At 41.2% G+C, this 22,730-nt stretch overlaps 1 protein-coding gene and 1 pseudogene across 4 annotated transcripts in view; both read left to right on the forward strand.

The window, feature by feature from the left end:
• PRORP (protein only RNase P catalytic subunit) overlaps window positions 1-22,730 on the forward strand; it is a 164,421-nt gene that overhangs the window by 140,975 nt on the left and 716 nt on the right. For all 4 annotated transcript variants that reach the window (XM_078334772.1, XM_078334771.1, XM_078334773.1 and 1 more), the window contains 2 exons: window positions 16,753-16,901; window positions 20,037-20,232. In XM_078334772.1, coding sequence (XP_078190898.1) covers window positions 16,753-16,901; window positions 20,037-20,232 — 345 coding nt within the window. The remainder of the gene's footprint in view (window positions 1-16,752; window positions 16,902-20,036; window positions 20,233-22,730) is intronic.
• LOC144577387 (large ribosomal subunit protein uL6 pseudogene) lies at window positions 11,662-12,501 on the forward strand (annotated as a pseudogene).

The raw sequence follows: 22,730 nt of genomic DNA on the forward strand, positions 1-22,730 counted from the left end.
CCAGGGAATGACACTGATGCATTATCCAAGCAGTGTCAGACTACTGAATATAATTGGGGCCTGCCCCTAACAAAGGCTCAGATAAAGTGCAGCTTCTCCTCACCATCCCTGGACTGATTCATTAAAGGGAGGTAAGTTAACCAGAAGGTAGAGAGGTAGATTGAGGAAGGAAATGGACTTAAGCACTCACACATGGCCTCCCTGAACCACCTTATCAAATAGGCCTCTGTTTGTTTCCTGAAGTCATTAAAAGAATGAGATATTGCCAGAGAGAACTTGCCTTGAGAGCCAGGTGGTTTTGAGATTCTTTATTTTTTGGGGGATGACTAATCTCCATTTTCTTTCTTTTTTTCTTTAATTTTTTATTTCCATAGGTTATTGGGGAAAAGGTGGTGTTTAGTTCATGATTAAGTTCTTTTTTTTTTTTTTTTTTTGAGACAGAGTCTCACTTTGTCACCAGGCGCCAGGCTTGAGTGCAGTAGTGCGATTTCGGCTGACTGCAACCTCTGCCTCCCGGGTTCAAGCAATTCTCCTGCCTCAGCCTTCCGAGTAGCTGGGACTACAGGCGCACACCACCACACCCAGCTAATTTTTGTTATTTTTAGTGGAGACGGGGTTTCACTATGTTGGCCAAGATGGTCTCGATCTTTTGACCTCATGATCCACCCGCCTCGGCCTCCCAAAGTGCTGGGATTACAGGTGTGAGCTACCACGCCCGGCTCTTTTTTCTTTTTCTTTTTTTTCTTTTCTTTTCTTTTTTTTTTTTTTTGAGATGGAGTTTCGCTGTTGTTACCCAGACTGGAGTGCAATGGCACAATCTCGGCTCACCGCAACCTCCGCCTCCTGGGTTCAAGCAATTCTCCTGCCTCAACCTCTCGAGTAGCTGGGACTACAGGCGCGCACCACCATGCCCAGCTAATTTTTGTATTTTTAGTAGAGACGGGGTTTCACCTTGTTGACCAGGATGGTCTCGATCTCTTGACCTCATGATCCACCCGCCTCGGCCTCCCAAAGTGCTGGGATTATAGGCGTGAGCCACCGTGCCCCACTCTTTTTTCTTTTTCTTTTTTTTTTAGAATAAAAAACACAACCTCACTGAAGACATGATTAAGTTCTTTAGTGGTGATTTGTGAGATTTTGGTTCACCCATCACTGCACACAATTTGTAGTTTTTTTATCCCTTAACCCCTTCCCACTCTTTCCCCCTAAATCCCCAAAGTCCACTGTGTCATTGTTTTGCCTTTGCATTTTCATAGCTTAGCTCCCACTTGTGAGTGAGAACATTTGATGATTGGTTTTCCATTCTTGAGTTATTTCACTTAGAATAGTCATCTCCAATTTCATCCATGTCGCTGATAATGCCATTAATTCATTCCTTTTTATGGCTGAGTAGTGTTCCATAATATATATATATATATATATATATATATATATATATATATATATATATATATACACACCACAGTTGCTTTATCTACCTGTCGATTGATGGGCATGGAAGTCATTATGTGAAAAAGATACTTGTGCATGCAAGTTTATAGCAGCACAATTCACAATTGCAAAAACAAGATCCTTTATTTAATTACCACGTAGCAACACCTTGACTAAGTCCCTAATTTCTCTTTCCTTTAGCTTCCTTATTGTCTAAATGAGAAAACACTGCTGACTTCCCTCATAAATTGCTGTGAGAAATAATAGAAAACGATCAAAGATAATTTCATCTTTACAAAAAAATGTATGTGAATAATGTTCAATATTTTTGTTAATGATGACTTGATTTTTTTTTTCCCCCCCAAGACAGAGTCTTGCTCTGTTGTCCAGGCTGGAGTGCAGTGGCACAATCTCGGCTCATTTCAATCTCCACCTCCCAGGTTCAAGCAATTCTTCTGCCTCAGCTTCCCGAGTAGCTGGGATTGCAGGCACTGCCACCATGCCTGGCTAATTTTTGTATTTTTAGTAGAGTCGGGGTATCACCATGTTGGCCAGGCTGATTTCCTAACCTCGTGATCCACCCGCTTCAGCCTCCCAAAGTGCTGGGATTATAGGCGTGAGCCATCGCTCTTGGAGACTTGATAAATTTTAATAACACTATAAGGTTAGTGGAGGAGTAGGGGAGGCACAGGTGCAGGCAAGACGGTACTTGAGGAATCCTACCTTGGACCAGAACACAAAACCACGGATCCTAAACTGATGTAAATATAAATTTAGAATCGTATCTCCAATTACTAATAGTAAATAAATAGGAAGAATGATATTAGATGACAGATGTTTCAATTATGTTTCTACTAGAAAGTACAAATATTTTGGTCAAATATTAACATGAAATCAGAATATTATTTTGGTCAAATGTTAACATGAAACCAGAAGTCAATCATGGCCCACACTTTGGGAGGCCGAGGTGGGAGGATTGCTTAAGCCTAGGAGTTCAAGTCTAGCCTGAGTAACATGGTGAGACCTCATTTCTAAAAAAGAAAAAAATTAGCCGGGTATAGGGGCACATGCCTGTGGTCCCAGCTCCTCAGGAGGCTGAAGCAGGAGGATGGTTTGAGCCCAGGACATAGAGGTAGGGGTAGGGGAGTGAGCCATGTTTGTGCCACTGCTATACTCCAGCCTGGGTGACAGAGTGAAACCCTGTTTCAAACACAAAACAGAACAAAAAAATAAAAAGAAAGTAGTCATTATCTTCACTGGCTGTCTTTCAGTTGCCTTCTTTCATGGTGCAGGCAGGATGCTGAGCCCTGTAAATCTCCCACTGGGCTAACTGCTACTTCCTGTAGGCGTGACTGCTCTCCAGCCATGCCTGGGCTTTACCCTCTACGTGTCTGCAGTCAGCTCCCTCTCCCAGTCCCCACACCAACTATATCTCATCTGCACTGTTGCCCTCAAGCCTCCTACTCCACCCCCTCCACCATCCCTCTGCCGATGACTTGCCTCCTGTTGCACACAGAAAATAGAAAATATCAGGATAAACGAGTTCACATGTCTACATACACACACCTACACACAAACCACACAATCAGACTCTCCTGTGTCTAGACCCACCCTTATCCTTCCATCTCGGTGGCAAGAAGTGTTCTCTCTACCTGTTCTCTAGATTGTGTCCCCTGCTTTCTCACGAACCTTGTTTTCCTTTCTGTCCCCATATCCTCAGCATCTACCTTGCTACTTGCTTTTTCTGATCAGAATATAAATATTCTCAAGTCTCTTCCATCCTTAAAAAAATCTAGAAACTTTCTGCTGCTCCGGTGCAGTGGCTCACACCTGTAATCCCAGTACCTTGGGAGGCCAAGGCAGGCAGACTGCTTGAGATCAGGAAGTCCAGACCAGCCTAGGCAACATGGTGAAACCCCATCTCTACAAATTATGCAAAAATTAGCCAGATATTGTGGTGTGCACCTAAGCCTCCTGAGTCCCAGCTACTCAGGAGGCTTAGGCGAGAGAATCACTTGAGCCCAGGAGGTTGAGCTGTGAGTGAGCTGCAGTGAGCTATGATTTGTTCATTGCAGTCCTCCAGCCTGGACAACAGAATGAGACTGTTTCAAAAGAAAAAACCAACCTTTCTCCCTTCACAGTAAAGCTTCTGGGGGTTGGATTTGGAAGAGGCCACAACACTAAGTATCTGAAATGAAGAGCAGAACTGATTGTTTGCTCAGACAAAATAGAGCTGTACTTGTAGGACAGAGTCTCTCCAGGCAAAGCAAACTGTGCATCCTTATATAGGATTTAGGGAACCAACTTGAATCTCACTCCTGCCCCCTGGTCACAGGCCACACATTGGTTCTTATCTTACATGGTGTCCCCGTAGCACTGCTACACAGCTGCTCCCTCCTTCTTGAAATGCTCCTTATAGTCTCTCTCTGAGAGACCACTATCTCCTGGTTTTTTATCTTTTTGGTCATGCCTTAGTCTCTGTTATAAGCTTTTCTTAGCACCCCTTCCTTTAAATAATGGTATTCCAATGGTGTCATCCTTCACTATCTTCCCTCCAGATTTTTAACCTATCCTGTTACTGCTCATCTACTCTCTGATGGCACCTGCCATTGTGTGTTCCCTGAATGACTCCCAAATGTTTATCTGCAGCCCAGATCCCTCTACTAAGTGGTAGAGCCACATAACTGGCTGCCTACTAGATCTCTCCCACCTTGGGATATGAAAAGCTCCTCCTCTCATAGACTGTGTCTTCGTACCATCATCTATCCAGCTGTCCAAACTGTCTTGCTTTGTCCCTCTCCTTATTTCCCACATCCAGTCAGTGACTAAGCCTGCTCAGCTCTGCTTTACTAACTCCCAGAGGGGTCTGTTCTCTTCCTCTTTATAGCCAATTTTCTCATTATCTCTTGCCTGCATTACTGCAGAAGCCTCCTAATTGATCTCCCTTTTCTAGCCCAGCCTTCATGCAGTCCACAATCTAAAATGGTAGTCATGTCACTCTTCTGTTTTAAATCCTTTGATTCCGCCGCTTCCCCCATCTCCCGCCCCTCGGCCCCGGCAACATTGCTTTCAGGCAGGAAAAGACTTCTTATAAAGACCCCTGAGATCTAACCCTTGCATTCATTACCAGTCTTATTTCTGGCACGTCCCCTGCCATCCTCCCACACTTCTGCTTGAGTCACATTTAGACACCTTGCAGTTCCTTTATTAGTGTGCTAATAAAGAGCCCCCACCTTCAACTTGCTGTTCTTGTCCTTGGAAATTCCCATTCCTTGCTGAGCTAGTTCATCTGAAAACTCAGCTCAGCTGTCACTTCCTCTGTGATGATTTCCTGGCCACCCTCATCATCCACAGTCTGATTGAAGTACAATCCTTTGTGTTCCATTTTAATGCATTCATTATGTTATAATCATTTGACTGCAAAGTCCTTGAGGTTAGGGATAATTGTGTTTTTATATCTGTATCCCAAATGCTCCATGCCTAGAGACTTACAGAGGAGGTTCTTGTTAATGTTTGATAAGTGAACTGGACTTTTCACTTCATCAGGACCATAATATTTTATTTTATTAAGAGATAGGGTCGTCTTGTGTTGCTCAGGCTACATTTGAACTGCAGGGCTCAAGCAATCCTCCTACCTCAGCATCCCAAGTAGCTGGGACTACACGCATGCACCACCAAACCCAGCCTCTAGATTCAACTACCAGTTTACCAGAAGCATAGAAGACTGTAGACTCTGTTATGTGATACTTTAGGGATGTAATCAGTCAAATCTAAATGGAGGAAATTCTGTATAAGCAAACATATGCCTTAAACTATAAGGGAGAAAACATAAATGGAGAAAGAGCTTATACAGAATCTTAAAAGAGATATCAGGCAATTTCAATGTATGGGACTTTTTTAGATGCTTATTCAAAAACAACTGTGACTCAAATATGAGTTACAATTGTTACATATAATATTTATGTTACATAAATTTTATGTTAAATATATTTTACAACAATAAAATATTTTATCAGGATGGGCACAGTGGCTCACGCCTGTAATCCCAGCTGTTTGGGAGGCTGAGGCATAAGAATCACTTGAACCCAGGAGGCAGAGGTTGCAGTGAGCCGAGATCATGCCACTGCACTCCAGCCTGGGTGAGAGAGTGAAACTCCGTCTCAAAAAAAAAAAAAGAAAAAGAAATATGAACACTGATTGGATATTTGAAATTAAGGAATTGTTCATTTTTTAAGATGTGATATTATTGTACTTATCTTTTTTTTTTCTTTGAGACGAAATCTCTCTCTGTTGCCCAGGCTAGAGTGCAGTGGCGCAATCTCGGCTTACTGCAATCTCTGTCTCCAAAGTTCAAGCGATTCTCCTGCCTCAGGCTCCTGAGTAGCTGGAATTATGGGCGCACGCCACCACACCCAGCTAATTATTTTGTATTTTTAGTAGAGATGAGGTTTCACCAAATTGGCCAGGCTGGCCTCAAACTCTTGACCTCAAGTGATCTGCCTGCCTCGTCCTCCCAAAGAGCTGGGATTACAGGCGAGAGCCACTGAGCATGGCCTGTGCTTAGCCTTTTTTTTTGAGACAGAGTCTTGCTGCGTTGCCCATGCAGGAGTGCAATGGCACAATCTTGGCTCACTGCAACCTCTGCCTTCCAGGCTCAAGTGATTCTCCTGCCTCAGCCTCCTGAGCAGCTGGAATTACAGGTGCCCACCACCACGCCCAGCTAATTTTTGTATTTTTAGTAGAGATGGGATTTTACCATGTTGGCCAGGCCACCTCAGCCTCCCAAAGTGCTGGGATTACAGGCATGAGCCACCACACCCAGCCCTGTGCTTATCTTTTAAAGCATTCTTATATTTAGAAATGCATTCCAACATATTTACAGGTAAAATGATGTGTCTGGGATTTGTTTCAAAATCATCTGGGGGAAGGAAGTGAATGGGTATATAGTTGAAATTGGATTGGCCATGAGCTGATAATTATTGCAGCTGAGTGATGGGTACATGGCAGTTCATTATGCTAGTCTGCCAACTTTTGTTTATACTTAAAATTTTTACGGTAAAGTCTTTTTTTTCTGTTTTGAGACTGAGTCTCACTTTGTTGCTCAGGCTACAGTGTAGGGGCACCATCTCCGTTTACTGCAACCTCCTCCTCCCAGGTTTAAGCAATTCTCCTGCCTCAGCCTCCCAAGTATCTGGAACTACAGGCGCCTGCCACCATACCCAGCTAATTTTTTTGTATTTTTAGTAGGGACTGGATTCCACCATGTTGGCCAGGCTGGTCTCAAACTCCTGACCTCAAGTGATTCACCCACCTCAGCCTCCCAAAGTGCTGGCATTACAGGCGTGAGCCACCGCCTCTGGCCTGATAAAATCTTTTACTGTTGTAAAATATATTTAACATAAAACTGACCATTTTAACTTTTTCAGTACAGTTAGTTCAGTGGCATTTAAGTACTTCATGTTGTTGTGCAACTATTGCCGCCATTCACCTTCAGACTTTTCTCATCTTCCCAAACTGAAACTCTGTATCACTTAAACAATAGCTCCTCATTCTCCTCTCCCTGCTGCACCTTACAACCACCATTCTATGCTGTCTCTATGAATTTGACTACTTTAGGTAACTTATATAAGTAGAATCATTCAATATCTGTCTGTTAGTGTCTGGCTTCTTTCACATAGTTTTCACTTAGTTCATCCATGTTGTAGCATGTATTAGAATTTCATTCCTTTCTAAGGCTGAATAATAATCTACTATATGTATATACCACATTTTATTGATCGATTCATCTTTCAGAAATCGACATTTGGGTTGCTTCTAAAACAGTTTTTAAGTTCTTTCCTGGAGGTATCCCATAATGAATGTTCTTATAAATGAGATATATTGATAGTTATCTTGCTGAGGAACTGACATAGAATTTCTAATTTCTATAGACATCAGATCCCAAAGGCTTTAGAGTTTTTGAACAGCTACACTCCACACAACCCCAGGAAGTGCCATAGACTGCAGAGGAGGAGGTGAAAAGATATAAGCACAGGGAAAGGAAGTTAACAGTTGCTGTTTAGGATTATTCAGAAAAGCTCTTGCTCTCACTAGCCTCTCTTACCTCCCAGGCAGCTTTTCTATTTCCGGAGCATCCCTACAGTTATTTCTGACCCATGTAGCCCTGCCAACTCTATTTTTACCCTAAGCTCAGGAACTACTTTTCATCAGTTTCATGCCAAAAGTTAATGTGTCAGATATGAATACAAAAAAAAACCCTCCTATCTCCTTCTACTGGAGATAAGCCAAATTACAGCAGAAGCCAAACCAGAAAAAGTTTACACCAAATATTAATCTGAAATATGTTTGTTTTTTTGAGACAGGGTCTCACTATGTTGCTCAGGCTGGTCTCGAACTCCTGGGTTCAAGCAGTCCTCCCACCTTGGCTTCTCAAAGCTGGGATTACAGGCATGAGCCACCATACCTGACAAATACGTTTTTATTCTTCTGGTTTTCAGAATTATCCTTAATCATCTTGAGGAAAAACAGTAGACAGAAAATTAAAATTTAACCCTGCTAGTAATCTGAATAAAGAAACTACAGTGGTGAAAAGAGACATATTTCAAGGAAAAATGATTTCGTGGAAAGGAAAGGTAAAATAGTTGGAAATATTGTAAACAAAACCCCAAATCAGAAGAGAGAAAAAAAAGAATTCTAAGATGATGAGTCTGGCTTGAGAAAGCCTCCATCTTCCCATTCCAGAAGTCTGGGCCAAGTGTACTCCTTATCAGTAAGGGAAGGTATCACTATGGAGGACCAGTGATGTCTTGTGTGGGATGGGGCAGATGGTGGGGGTGGGGGGGGTGCGGGGCAGAGTGGTATCTTATTTTAGATTAAGCTTGGGGTATTGGGAACTCAGGAGGCATTAGTTCTGGGATCAGTTTGGAATTTTAGATATGCTCTAGAATGAACCACGTACAGTTTATTTTGTTCTGCTATGTGGTCCAATCTCCAGAATGTATCCTTCCACTGTTATCAGACAATTTAGATTACCATAGCTGTGTTAGAAGGACTAAAATGAGGTAGACTGATTTTTCAACTTCATCCTTTCTTTTCAAAATGGTTTTATCTATTCTACTTCCTTTGCCTTTACGGCTATAGCTTTCCAATTCATGAACTGGATGGTGATGCTGAGTTCTTCTAGATACTTGCTGATTTCCTGTATGGTTGTTCTCTCAATTGTTGACAGAGGAGTGTTGAGGTCTCCAACTGTAATTGTAGATTTGGCTATTTCTCCTTTTGGTTCTGTCAGCTTTTGCTTTCACAAATGTATAGCTCTTGTCTGGTACACACATTTAAGATTGCTATGTTTTCTTGGTGACAACCCAAGTTGGAAAAAAAATTAAAAGACAAAAAAAAAGATTGCTATGTTTTCTTAGATTGACCCTTTTAGGGTCATCATCATTATATAATGAAAGACATCATTATATAATGACTTTTGTGTCTCTGGTAATTTTCTCTGTTCTGAAGTCTATACAATATTGTAGCCATTCCAGCTTTCCTTTCATCATTTGCATGTGCTATTTAACTTTTTCCATTCTTCTACTTTTCACCAGTCTATATAGTTAATTCGAAGTGAGTTTCTTTTAGATAGCATGTAGTTGGGTCATGTTTTTTAATACACTCTGCCAGCCTCTGTATTTTAATTTATATATGTAGACATTTTATTTTATTTTGTGTTGAAGTCTCGCTCTGTCGCCCACGCTGGAGTGCAGTGGCGTGATCTTGGCTCACTGCAACCTCTGTCTCATGGGTTCAAGCAATTCTCCTGCCTCAGCCTCCAGAGTAGCTCGGACCACAGGCGTGCACCATTTGCATGCATTTGACTAAGTTTTTGTATTTTTAGTAGAGACAGTGTTTCACCATGTTGGCCAGGCTGGTCTTGAACTCCTGACCTGAGGTGATCTGCCTACCTCAGCCTCCCAAAGTGTGGGATTACAGACGTGAGCCACCGTGCCTGGCCAAGTAGTATATGTAGACTTTTTCTACGTCATATTGTTATTGATATGTTAGGGCTTCTACTTGCCATTTATTTTTTGTTTTCTGTGTTTTGTCTCTGCTTTACTTTTCCTTCCTTCCTGTGGACTACTGAACTTTTTTAGAATTCCATTTTTATTTCTCTATGATGGCTTTTTAAAATCTGTAGTGTTTTTGGCTGGGCACAGTGGCTCACGTCTGTAATCCCACACTTTGGGAGGCTGAGGCTGGCAGATCACCTGAGGTCAGGAGTTCAAGACCAGCCTGGCCAATATGGTGAAACTCTGTCTCTACTAAAAATACCAAAAAAAAAAAAAAAAAAAAAAAAAAATGACTGGGCATGGTGCTGCATGCCTGTAATCCCAGCTATTTGGGAGGCTGAGGTAAGAAAATTACTTGAACCCAGGAGGTGGAGGTTGCAGTGAGCTGAGATTACACCTGTGCACTCCAGCCTGGGGGACAGTGAGATTCTGTCTCAAAAAATAAATAAAATAAAACAAAATATATAGTATTTTTGAGTGTATCTCTTTGTATAGTATTTTTAATAATGGTCATTATAGGTGTTTTTGTTTTTGTTTTTTTTGGTGGGGTTTTTTCAGATAGGATCTCACTCTGTTGCACAGGCTGGAGTTTGGTGGCATTATCATAGCTCACTGCAGCATTGATCTACTGGGCCCAAGGGATCCTCCCACTTCAGCCTCCAGAGTAGCTGGGACCACAGGTGCACACCACCATGCCCAACTAATTTTTTTTATTTTTAGTAGAGACAAGGTCTTGCTTTGTTTCCCAGGCTGGTCTCAAACTCCTGAACTCAAGCAATCCACCCAACTTGTCCTCCCAAAGTGTGGGATTACAGGTATGAACTACCGTGCCCAGCCAACTCTAGTTGTTTTATATACACACAGATACACACACATACACAGCATCATAGTCTACTGATGTTATTATTATTTTTTTTTTTTACCAAGTTTTCTGACTAAGACTGCCTCTTTCCTGGTCTTTTGACTAGAGAGAACAAGGCTTTGTTAGTTTTTTGCTGGTGGTGGTGGTGGTGGTTTTTTTGAGACTGAGTCTTGCTCTGTCACCCAGGCTGGAGTGCAGTGACACAATCTCGATTTACTGCAACCTTCGCCTCCCAGGTTCAAGCCATTCTCCTGCCTCAGCCTCTCAAGTAGCTAGGACTACAGGCACATGCTGCCACACCCAGCTAATTTTTGTATTTTTAGTAGAGATAGGGTTTCACCATGTTGGCCAGGATGGTCTTAATCTCCTGACCTCATGATCCGCCTGCCTTGTCCTCCCAAAGTGCTGGAATTACAGGCGTGAGCCACCACTCCTGGCCTGCTGGGTTTTTTTTGTCTGTACACATTGTCATTTCTAGGTTGACAGCTGCTTCAGCTCTATTTCTGGGATATATATGGCAAAAAGAAAACCCAGGGAACTCATCACCATGTCAGTTCTTGTGTATTGAGGTCCCCAGCCAGTTTGCCAGTTTTCCCTCTATCTTTCAAAGTCTTCTTAAGTTTATTTTATATATAGTGTCGAAGGTTTTTAGTTACACTTAGTGGGAGACAAAAGGAGAAGTACATCTACTCCATTTTCCTTCCTGGTTTTATTTTTGATCTAAGATAGAATTTTAAGTTGAATTTTCTCTCCTTTTAAAAAAACTATTTTAAATATACCTGTGACCCTGACTCAGCCCACTGGATCCAGCCTTGGAATTTACCCCAGAGGAAGTGGGTTCATGGCTGGACTCTCATGGAGTTTCAGGCCAGTGCCTTTTTGCTGCACACTCATCTTTTTCCCCGTGTCTTTCACTTATTTTCCTTTGTTTTCATTGAGCTGCTTTGACTGGAGACTTCTCAGCCACAAGATGGTGCCCCACAGTAGTTCAAGATAGGTTTTTCTGCTCTTCCTTGGGCCCTGTCTTTAATATATTATTAGTAAACTCAAAGCCATTTATCTGAACCAGGATATAGCTATGAAGACCCAACTGTATTTATCTTTAAGCCGTGTTTTCCCAGTTGCCTGGAAACTTAAGCAATCAGTATCAGAAATAGATTTTGTTTGAAATTTTTTAATAATTGTATTATTATTATCGTTATTTAGAGACGGGGGTCTTGCTGTGTTGCCCAGGCTGGTCTTGAACTCCTGGCCTCAAGCAGTCCTCTTGCCTAGGTCTCCTAAAGTGCTGGGATTACAGGCCTGAGCCACCACACCCAGCCTATGTCTTTCGAGCTATTTGAATCCATGAATCAAAGTTTACTAGTGTAGATGTTTGCTTGTGATTACTAGCCCAACTTGTAAAACAGCTTATAATACTATGTTTGAAAATACATGGAATAGCTGCCTTTGCCATGTCTACTGTGAGAATGAATACCATTCTCAGCAATCAGACTTGACATTCCAGAAAATGGTGACATTACTCTGAAGGGACACATGGTTATTGTGAAAGGCCCCAGAGGAACCCTGCAGAGGGACTTCAATCACATCAATGTAGAACTCAGCCTTCTTCGAAAGGAAAAAAGAGGCTCTGGGGAAACAGAAAGGAACTGGCTGCTGTTCAGACTATTTGTATTCATGTACAGAACATGATCACAGGTGTTACGCTGGGCTACCCTTACAAGATGAGGTCTCTTATGCTCACTTCCCCATCAACATTGTTATTCACGAGAATGGGTCTCTTGTTGAAATCTGAAATTCCTTGGATGAAAAATATATCCGCAGGGTTCGGATGAGACCACATGTTGCTTGTTCAGTAACTCAAGCCCAGAAAGATGAATTAATTCTTGAAGGAAATGACATTGAGCTTGTTTCAAATTCAGAGGCTTTGATTCAGCAAGCCACAACAGTTAAAAACAAGGGTATCAGGAAAATTTTGGATGGTATCTATGTCTCTGAAAAAGGAACTGTTCAGCAAGCTAATGAATAAGATCTAAGAGTTGTCCAGCTACGGAAACAAGATGCCAGATGATTCCTAAGACCTATTTGTGTTATTTAAATGATGTAAAAGACCTATTGATTTGTAAAAAATAAAAATACATAGAACAGAAAGACTGGTAAATAGACATTAACAATCTTTGGGTAGTGAGCTGTGAGCAGTTTGTTCTTTCATTTTTCAAGTTTTCAAATATGAGCTACTTTATGATGGATGAAAATAAATGTTGGGCATATTCTTCAGCTAACTATGAAATATTTATTAACGGAAAAAAAAATGTATAACCCATCCAATAGTGTAGAGCCAGGATATATGTTTTCTTAGTCTTGATAGTTACATAAGAAAATATTGGGGGCTGGGCACGGTGGCTCATGACTGTAATCCCAACACTTTGGGTGGCTGAGGTGGGCAGATCACCTGAGGTCAAGAGTTTGAGACCAGCCTGGCCAACATGGTGAAACCCTCTCTCTACTAAAAATACAAAACTTAACCAGGCGTGGTCACAGGCACCTGTAATCCAAGGTATTCAGGAGGCTAAGGCAGGATAATTGCTTGAACCTGGGAGGCGGAGGTTGCAGTGAGCCAAAATTGTGCCACTGCACTCCAGCCTGAGTGACAAAATAAAGGGGGGTACTCCCTTACTAAAGGCAGGGACTATGGCTTAAAATTCTGTGGCTGTGATACCTACCATATGCTTTACACATAGGGAGGTCCAGGAAATAACTGCTTGAACACAGAAACCACTACCCCTAGCTTTGAAGGAAAGAACTATATTTTACTAGTTGTAAATCTTTGGGTTTGGTGTCCTTAAGGTAATTACCTGCTTGAGTGTTAGCTCACATGAAGTGGGCAAGTTGTGTCCATTCTTTTTTTTTTTTTTTTGAGACGGAGTTTCGTTCTTGTTACCCAGGCTGGAGTGCAATGGCGCGATCTCGGCTCACCACAACCTCCGCCTCCTGGGTTCAGGCAATTCTCCTGCCTCAGCCTCCGGAGTAGCTGGGATTACAGGCACGCGCCACCGTGCCCAGCTAATTTTTTGTATTTTTAGTAGAGACGGGGTTTCACCATGTTGATCAGGATGGTCTCGATCTGTTGACCTTGTGATCCACCCGCCTCGGCCTCCCAAAGTGCTGGGATTACAGGCTTGAGCCACCGCGCCCGGCCTCTTTTTTTTTTTTAATTTAAGAGATGGTATCTCACTCGGTCACCCAGAAGTGCAGTGGTGTAATTGTAGCTTACTGTAGCCTTGAACTCCTCAAACAGTCCTCCTGCCTCAGCCTCTCAGGTAGCCAAGACCACAGGTGCATGCCACTATGCCTGGTTAATTTTTATTTATTTTTAAAATTTATTTATTCATTTATTTTTTTGAGATGGAATCTTGCTCTGTCACTCAGGCTGGAGTGCAGTGGTGTGATCTTAGCTCACTGCAACCTCTGCCTTTTGGGTTCAAGCACTTCTTCTGCCTCAGCCTCCTGGTAGCTGGGATTACAGGCGTGCACCACCATGCCCAGCTAATTTTTGCATTTTTAGTAGAGACGGGGTTTCACCATGTTGGCCAGGCTAGTCTCAAACTCCTGACCTCAAGTGATCCACTCACTTTAGCCTTCCTAAGTGCTGGGATTACAGGTGACAGGCACCACACCTGGCTTAATTTTTTTTTAATAGAGATAGGATCTGGCAATGTTGTCCAGGCTGGTCTAAAACTTCTGGCCTCAAGCAGTCCTCCAGTCTCAGCCTCCCACAGTGCTAAGATTACAAATGTGAGCTGCGATACCCAGCCCATTCTATGTCTTAATTGTAGAACTAATAATTTTGGATAAAAGTCCAGGCACAGTGGCTCATGCCTGTAATCCCAGCACTTTGGGAGGCCAAGGCAAGCAGAGGTCAGGAGTTCAAGACCAGCCTGGTCAACATAGTGAAACCCCGTCTCTACTAAAAATATAAAAATTAGCCAAGCATGGTGGTGCACACCTATAGTCCCAGCTACTCGAGAAGCTAAGACAGGAGAATTGCTTGAACCCAGGAGGCGGAGGCTGTGGCAAGCTGAGATTGCACCACTGCACTCTGGCCTGGGCAACAGAGCAAGACTTTGCCTCAAAAAAAAATAATAATAATAATTAGGGATTTTAAAAAGCCAATTTTTTTCTTATTAGGGATAAGACAAAATAATAATTTTTGTCTTATAATAATAAAAATAATCATAATTAGGGATAAAAAGCCAATTTTTTCTTATTAGAGATAAAAAAATAATTTTTGTCTTATAATAATAATAAAAATAATAATAATTAGGGATAAAAGAAGCCAATTTTTGTCCACTCATTGCTAATCTTATTATTTCCTTACAGACAAAAATTCATTATCAGTTCAAAGCATTAAACAGTAATATTTTTAAAATTCAGCTGGCCAGGCGTGGTGGCTCACTCCTGTAATCCCAGCACTTTAGGAGGCCGAAGCAGGTGGATCACAAGGTCAGGAGTTCAAGACCAGCCTGGCCAATATGGTAAAACCCTGTCTCTATTAAAAATACAAAAATTAGCCAGGTGTGGTGGCATGCACCTGTAGTCCCAGCTGCTCAGGAGGCTGAGGCAGAAGAATCGCTTGAACCTTGGAGGCAGAGGTTGCAGTGAGCCGAGATTGCATCAATGCACTCCAGCCTGAGTGACAGAGCAAGACTCTGTCTCAAAAAAAAAAAAAGAGGCCAGGCAGGGTGGCTCATGCCTGTAATCCCAGCACTTTGGGTGGCTGAGGCGGGCGGATTATGAGGTCAAGAGACCGAGACCATCATGGCCAACCTGATGAAAGCCGGTTTCTGCTAAAAATACAAAAATTAGCTGGCATGGTGGTGCACGCGTGTAGTCCCAGCTACTCAGGAGGCTGAGGCAGGAGAATTGTTTGAATCCAGGAAGCAGAGGTTGCAGTGAGCCCAAATTGTGCCACTGCATTCCAGCCTGGCGACAGAGCAAGATTCTGTTTAAAATAAATAAATAAATAAATAGGAATTCAGTCCTTGCTAATTCATTATTAGATCATCAGAGACTACATGTGTATTAGATATAACAGGTACTAATGTAATATTTGATACTGGATTAAATAAATGAATTAATTTTATTGATTATAGGACTTTAAATAATGTCCTGAAAATCTACAGAGGAGGAACTCATGAGTAAACAGGAGCTAGACTATAATGAATACCTTTTCTAACCAAGACCCAAGAAAATTAAGGATTTCTGTAAGACCTTTCAACTTGTGATTTTTGTGGGCCCAGTAATTCTTACGAATTAAAGATCTTTCATAGTTCTGATACATGATTATATAACATGTTATAATTTTTCAGCTTTTGTTTTACTTAGTAATATCCATTTATAGCTTAGTTTAATAGTTGGTACATGAAAGTAATTTGTGTATTTTTCCTTATGAAAAATTGAGTATGGGCAAGCTCACCAAAGTACTAGATTTCTAAAAACCCAAGTCTAGACCTCTGAGGAGTTCATGTGCACACAAGCCGGTGGGAAGTAGAGAGAATAGGGATCAAGTAACTGGCTGGAAAGTAGCTATAGGGTAGAAATCAACAGATCTTTAGTAGAAAGGGATTTCAATGAAAGGCAATAAAATCATAATATGGAAAAGTCATGTCTAATGATTTACAAATTTAAAAAGCAGTAGAATCCTTTGTTAAAATCAAAACTTTTGTAGAATACCAATATTATAAATATATAAAGGTTGGGCTGTTTGGGTTGAAACAAGGTTTGACATGTATGTATAGGAAACAAAATGCCATCCCTCTTGAGCCTCTCTATCTCTATGCTAGTGGGCCCTACAGAGTACAGTTTAAAACAGCTGAACTAGACGGGGCGTAGTGGCTCACAACTGTAATCCCAGTGCTTTGGGAGGTCAAGGCAGGAGAATTTCTTGAGGCCAGACACTGAAGACCAGCCTGGCCAGCATAGTGAGATCCCATCTCTATCAAAAAAAAAAAAGTAGCCAGATGTGATGGCACACATCTGTGTTCCCAACTACTCAAGAGGCTGAAGTGGGAAGATGCGTGGGCCCAGGAATTCAAGCCTGCAGTGAGCTATGATCGCACCTGTGCACTCTAGTCTGAACAACAGAATGAGACCCTGTCCTTCCCACAAGAAAAGAAAAACCCCTCTGCAATGTAGCCTGACAAATAGGAAACGTTAAGACATTAATATATAATAGGAAAGCATTTTCTTCAGGCTTTCAAAGACGTGAAATTGTTATGGACTGTTTTCTTACTCCTTACCAGAAAAGAGTGCTTCACCATTGAGGTGCCTGCTAGAAAAATCACTCCACTTATTTGAGAATCTTCCCTTGACCTTTTGTGGTGCTGGCTTTGTGTTTTTTAGTTGTTGAATGTCGTCTCTCAACTAGCCAAACAGAATCTGCGCCTGCTGGTCCTAGGACGGAAGCATATGTTAAGAAAGAGTTCCCAGTGGAGAAAGGATGAGATGGAAGAGGTACAAAAGCAAGCCCGCTGTTTTTTTGCTGATAACATGTAAGTGTTGAAGGTAATAGGTGAATTGTATTGTGCTCCAGACATCTGCTTGTTAGTTACCTAATTTAAAACCTATTTTTTAAATGCAGGTGTATATGTATACTCACTCTCATTAAAAAAAAAAAAAAAAGATTTGAGACAACTTATGAAACTAGTTTCTTCTAAAAAGAAAAAACAATACAGCTTCCATGGCAGGATAAACTTAAACAGATGAGGAAATCAGGATAAAGCAGAAGTGGAGGGAAGGTAAGTCAGGAGTGAGATTAGTACACAGAATACATAAGACCCTAAGTAGATTGTTTAGCAAATACTTGACAAAGAGGAGCACCTTCTATGTACTGGAGAAAGACAGTGAAAAAGACAAAGTCCCTGCCCTCTTAGAATTTACAATAAAAAGATAAACAAACAGGTAATGTCATTCCAGGTAGTGATCAATAGTATGGGGACAATAAAGCAAGGTAGATAGAAAGGGTTTAGGTAAGGGTTAGTCAGAGGGTAGTGAATGGGGTGGTCAAAATCGGCCTTACTGAGGTGGGCAAATTCAGTGAGGAGTGAGTTGAGAAAGGGGGAGGGGTAGTGGGAAGAACATCCCAAATAACAAGAAGTATTTTAAAAGCCCTGAGGCAGGCATAAGCTTGGCGTGTGCTTGAGGAAAGCAAGAAGGCCAGTTCGGCTATAATAGCAAGAGGGAAAATAATAAATTCTGAGATTATAGAGAAGGCAGAGACCACAATACAGAGGACCTTTAGGGTCCTGGTAGATAAGCAGGAGGCCTAGATTTTATTCTAAATATAAGGAGAAAATTGCTCTTAGGCTGCAGCTTCCCCGGAAGCCAAAGGAACATGGTAAACATGGTCACTAACAAAACCTGCAGTGGGCCAGCCACGGTGGCTAATGCCTACAATCCCAGCACTTTGGGATGCCAAGGCAGGCGGATCACTTGAGGTCAGGAGTTTGAGACCAGCCTGGCCAACATAGCAAAACCCCACCTCTACTAAAAATACAATTAGTCTGGTGTGGTGGTGCACACCTGTAGTCCCAGCTACTCGTGAGGTTGAGGCAGCAGACTCACTTGAACCTGGGAAGCAGAGATTGCAGTGAGCCAAGATCTCCCCACTGCACTCCAGCCTGGATTACAGAGTGAGACTCTGTCTCAAAAAAAAAAAAAAAAAAAAAACACCACAAACCTACAGTAGCCATAAAGTAAGAAGAAAACAGCTAATTAGGAGAAGTACATATCCACAACAGCACATACTTACTCTTAATTTACATTGAGGTTTTCATATTGTTTATGCTAACAAAACTTTATTTCCAACTTTGCTTAGATAGAGTGTATATGCCTCAGACCCAAATCTAGGTTTCATTAGTCTGAATGTGACAACTTCAAGATTTGTCAGTATTCCCTAAATCATTTATTATTTAAAAAGCACAGTGGCTCTCAATGCATTAAGCAAGGGGGAAGCTAACCTCTCAGCCAGTGCCCAAACTACATCCCTTTTTCAGGCTGGAAGATGGTGCTTCCATTTCTCTAAAGAGCAGGAGACCTCATGGCAACATTGACAGATTTCAGGCTTGGGAATTAGTTTACCCAGGTTGAGATCATGGCCCTGCCACTCCCTGTCTGGGAAAGGTTTTTCCTTTCTCTGTGTCTTCCTTATCTCCTGTGTAACTTTTATGGGGTTGTTTTAAGGATTAAATAAGATAATATGTGTAAATATCTCATGTAAAACTCTTGGCACAACACCAAGTACATGGAAAACATGTATGTTAGTCACTATCATGATCGTTATTATTTTTCTTATATGGAAGAATTAGATAAATTTGAAGTGTTAGGACCAAGAAGCCTGTTGGAAAGTGGTCTCACTGCTTGGTTTGGGGTCTGTATTTATTGCATCAGCTGAAATTCCAAAGTCAGTTGTAAGGATCGATTCACTGACCTTCTATGGCTTTGGATTTGAATATTTAAATACTTAACACCAAATTTGTTTTCCACTAATGTGCCAAAGAAGCTTTTCAAACGTACACTAGAGAAAATAGATTAGTGAATAGTGAGTCCCCATGTTGCTATTTTTGTTCCATAAACCCCACACATTTTTTCTTTTTCTTCTTTCCTGGAGAGTTATAAGGCAAATTTTGTCATTTTATAATTTCACTTGAAATACTTCAGTATAAAGTAAATTTTAAATGTCCTATGTAAGATCATTTGGATCAAGGCATAGGGCAAATCACAAGTTGCAGTCTGAATCTCCTAAAGCAAGGTCGTTAGTGTCATTTTTACAGCACATTTATTAAAATGATAAATGCCGGCCAGGTGCAGTGGCTCACGCCTATAATCCTAGCAAATCACAAGGTCAGGAGTTCAAGACTAGCTTGGCCAACATGGTGAAACCCCGTCTCTACTAAAAATACAAAAAATTTGCTGAGTATAGTGGTGGGCACCTATAATCCCAACTACTCTGGAGGCGGAGGCAGGAGAATCACTTGAACCCAGGAGGCGGAGGTTGCAGTGAGCTGAGACTGTACTGCACTCTAGCCTGGGCAACAGAGCAAAACTTCATCTCAAAATAAAATGATAAGTGCTAAGGTTGATGGTCTGTTGGAGGCTCTGAGTCACTAGTTCTTACCAAAGAAGATGATTTTGGATGCTGATCCAGGTGGCTGTCTAGAAGATGCTCTGAAATACTAGTTCAGCTTTAGGGGCAGCCAGTTATTTGGTGGCTTGTAAAAGTCTCATCCTGTCCTGGTAGTATTTTAGGTGTTTCTTGAATTTGAGTGAAGAGAGTGGCAAAAGGTATGCTCTGTGGTAGATAAGGCAAATAGAAAAAATGCCCAAAAAGAAGCAACTTTTGAGTGTGAGGAGAGCATTGTTAGAATTCATCATTCTAGTGAAAGAGCCCAGTGAGCTGTGAGACTCCAAGGCATTAGAATTTCGTTCCCCTCAGCTTTCCATTTGTGTTCTAGATAGTATTGCTTACCAGCCAAGGACTTCCAGGTGGTTCTTAAGTATCACTAGGATCATGCTGGTCAAGAATTAAGAGGCACCTCCAAGGCAAGTAAATAAAAAGCATGGTGAAAAACACTATCCTCTGCCTCTTCAGCTGTTCTTGATTGTGTCCTTTCTTATGCCTGGTTCAGCTCAAAGGATGATCCATTCCTTCTGTATGCCACACTGCACTCTGGAAATCACTGCAAGTTTATCACAAAAGACCTGATGCGGGACCACAAGGCCTGTCTGCCTGATGCCAAGACCCAACGCCTGTTTTTTAAGTGGCAGCAGGGACATCAGCTGGCAATTATAAATGGGTTTCCAGGATCAAAACTAACCTTTCAGGTAATGGTATCTGTTCTCTATGTAATATTAACAGAGTCAAGTACACAGTAAGAATGTGGCATAGAAAAAGAGTGTCAACTAATTAAAGGTTCTAAATGCTTTATTTTTCTCAATTTTAGGTTAGTATTTGGAACTAGCCAGTTCCTAGAAAGAGTCTACCAGGGCTGAAGTTTTCATAGGCCAACCCCAAATTAATTAAAACATTTAGGATGTCATCAACTGTGACTTCAATTATGTCATAAATTATGACTTCTTACATGTTTTTTATTTTTGTTTGTTTGCATTAGTTCAAATTCCTTATAGTTTGTTATACTTCTGCTAATTCATTTTTTCTGTTTAATTCATTTCTATGACAGTCTCAATTGACTTGTCCTTTGACTCTAGTTAAGATATCTATAAGGATGCATCTGGTGTGAAAGCAAAGGGAGAGAATCCAAAGTAAGTTATTACAGAAAAGTACACTGCCCCGTGGTATAATAAATATGTTTCAGTAATCAAAAAATATTGGTCAGGTGTGGTGGCTCGCGCCTATAATCCCAGTACTTTGAGAGGCCAAGATGAGTGAATCGCCTGAGGTCAGGAGTTGAAGATCAGCTTGGCCAACATGATGAAACCTCGTCTCTACTAAAAATACAAAAATCAGCCAGGCATGGCAGCATACATCTCTAATCTCAGCTACAAGGGAGGCTGAGGTACAAGAAGCAGTTGAACCTGGGAGGCAGAGGTTGCAGTGAGCTGAGATCATGCCAGTGCACTCCAGCCTGGGTGACAGAGCAAGAATCTGTCTTTAAGAAAAAACAAAAACAGGTTTGGGGGAGTGGGCAGATGTTGGTCAAAGGAGAATAAATTTCAGTTAGATAAGAAGAATAAGTTCCATGATGAGTATAGTTAATAACAATGTACTATATCCTTGAAAATTGCTAAGAGTAGATTTTAAGTGTTCTTACCACAAAAATTATAAGTATATAAAGTAATGCTCATGTTAATTAGCTCAATTTAACTATTCTACAATGTATACATGTTTCAGAAACATGCTGTATATGACAAATATATATAATTGTTATTTGTCAATTTAAAAATAAATAAGAATGGCTGGGTGAAGTGGCTCACTTGTGTAATCCCAGCACTTTGGGAGGCCGAAGCAGGAGGATTGCCTGAGCCCAGGAGTTTAAGACTAGCCTGGGTAACATGGTAAGACCCCATCTCTATAAAAGTAAATAAATAAGAATATCCAAAACAATAGGTTTATGGTAAATATGGTATCAAATGATACCATAGTGATGTAAGATAAAGTTGAAGAACTATTAATTCTTAAGTATAATAAAGGCATAAAGGTATTGATCTTACATTTGCAAAATAGAACCTTATTTCTTAGAGATACATACTGAAATAGAAGAAATTACCTATCGGGGGTGGGGGGCAGCGTATGGATGAAATAAGACTAGAGATGAATTGATAATGGCTGAAGCTAGGTGATGAGTACGTGGAAGCTCATTATACCATTTCTCTACTTTTGTAAACAGTTGTCCCTTGGTATCCGTGACTAATTGGTTTCAGGACCTCTCACAGATACTAAAATCCTCAAACGCTCAAGTCCCTTAAATAAAATGGCATAGTATTTGCATATAACCAACCTACACATATCCTCCCGTATACTTTGAATCATCTCTAGATTATTTATAATACCTAATACAAAGTAAATGCTATATAAATAGTTTCTGTATTGTTTAGGGAATAATGCCAAGAAAAGAAGTCTGTACATGTTCAGAACACGGCTTTTTTTTTCCCCCCAAATATTTTCCGTGGTTGTTTGCCAGGGATGCAGAACCTGCAGTTATGGAAGACTGACTGTATTTGAAACTTTTCACTTTCACACAAAACTGATAGAGGCAAGAAAAGAACATCTGTATTACATAAGTGTAATACTTTTTTTTTTTTTGAGATGGAGTCTTGCTCTGTCACCCAGGCTGGAGTGCAATGGCACAATCTTAGCTCACTGCAACCTCCACCTCCCAGGTTCAAGCAGTTATCCTGCTTCAGCCTTCTAAGTAGCTGGGATTACAGGAACATGCCACTACATCCAACTAATTTTTGTATTTTTAGTAGAGGCAGGGTTTCACCATGTTGGCCAGGCTGGTCTCAAAGTCATGACCTCAGGTGATGTGCCTGCCTCAGCCTTTCTTGTAGCTGGGATTACAGGCGTGAGCCACTGCACCTGCTTGTAATACTTCTATAGAGGGTCTTTAGACTTAAAAATGAACCCCCCCGCCGCCAGAAAAACAAACTCCTGGCCGGGCACAGTGGCTCACGCCTGTAATCCTAGCACTTTGGGAGCCCCAGGTGGGTGGATCACCTGAGGGCAGGAGTTCAAGACCAGCCTGGCCATCATGGTGAAACCCCATCTTTAAAAAAAAACAAAAACAACTCCTAATATTAGGGCTCATCTTCACAATGGTAGCCTCTCTTTGAAAATCCATTATTAAGTAAGAAAATTCATT

This window comes from Callithrix jacchus, chromosome 8 (genome assembly GCF_049354715.1).
Source record: "Callithrix jacchus isolate 240 chromosome 8, calJac240_pri, whole genome shotgun sequence".
NCBI classification, from domain to species: Eukaryota; Metazoa; Chordata; class Mammalia; order Primates; family Cebidae; genus Callithrix; species Callithrix jacchus.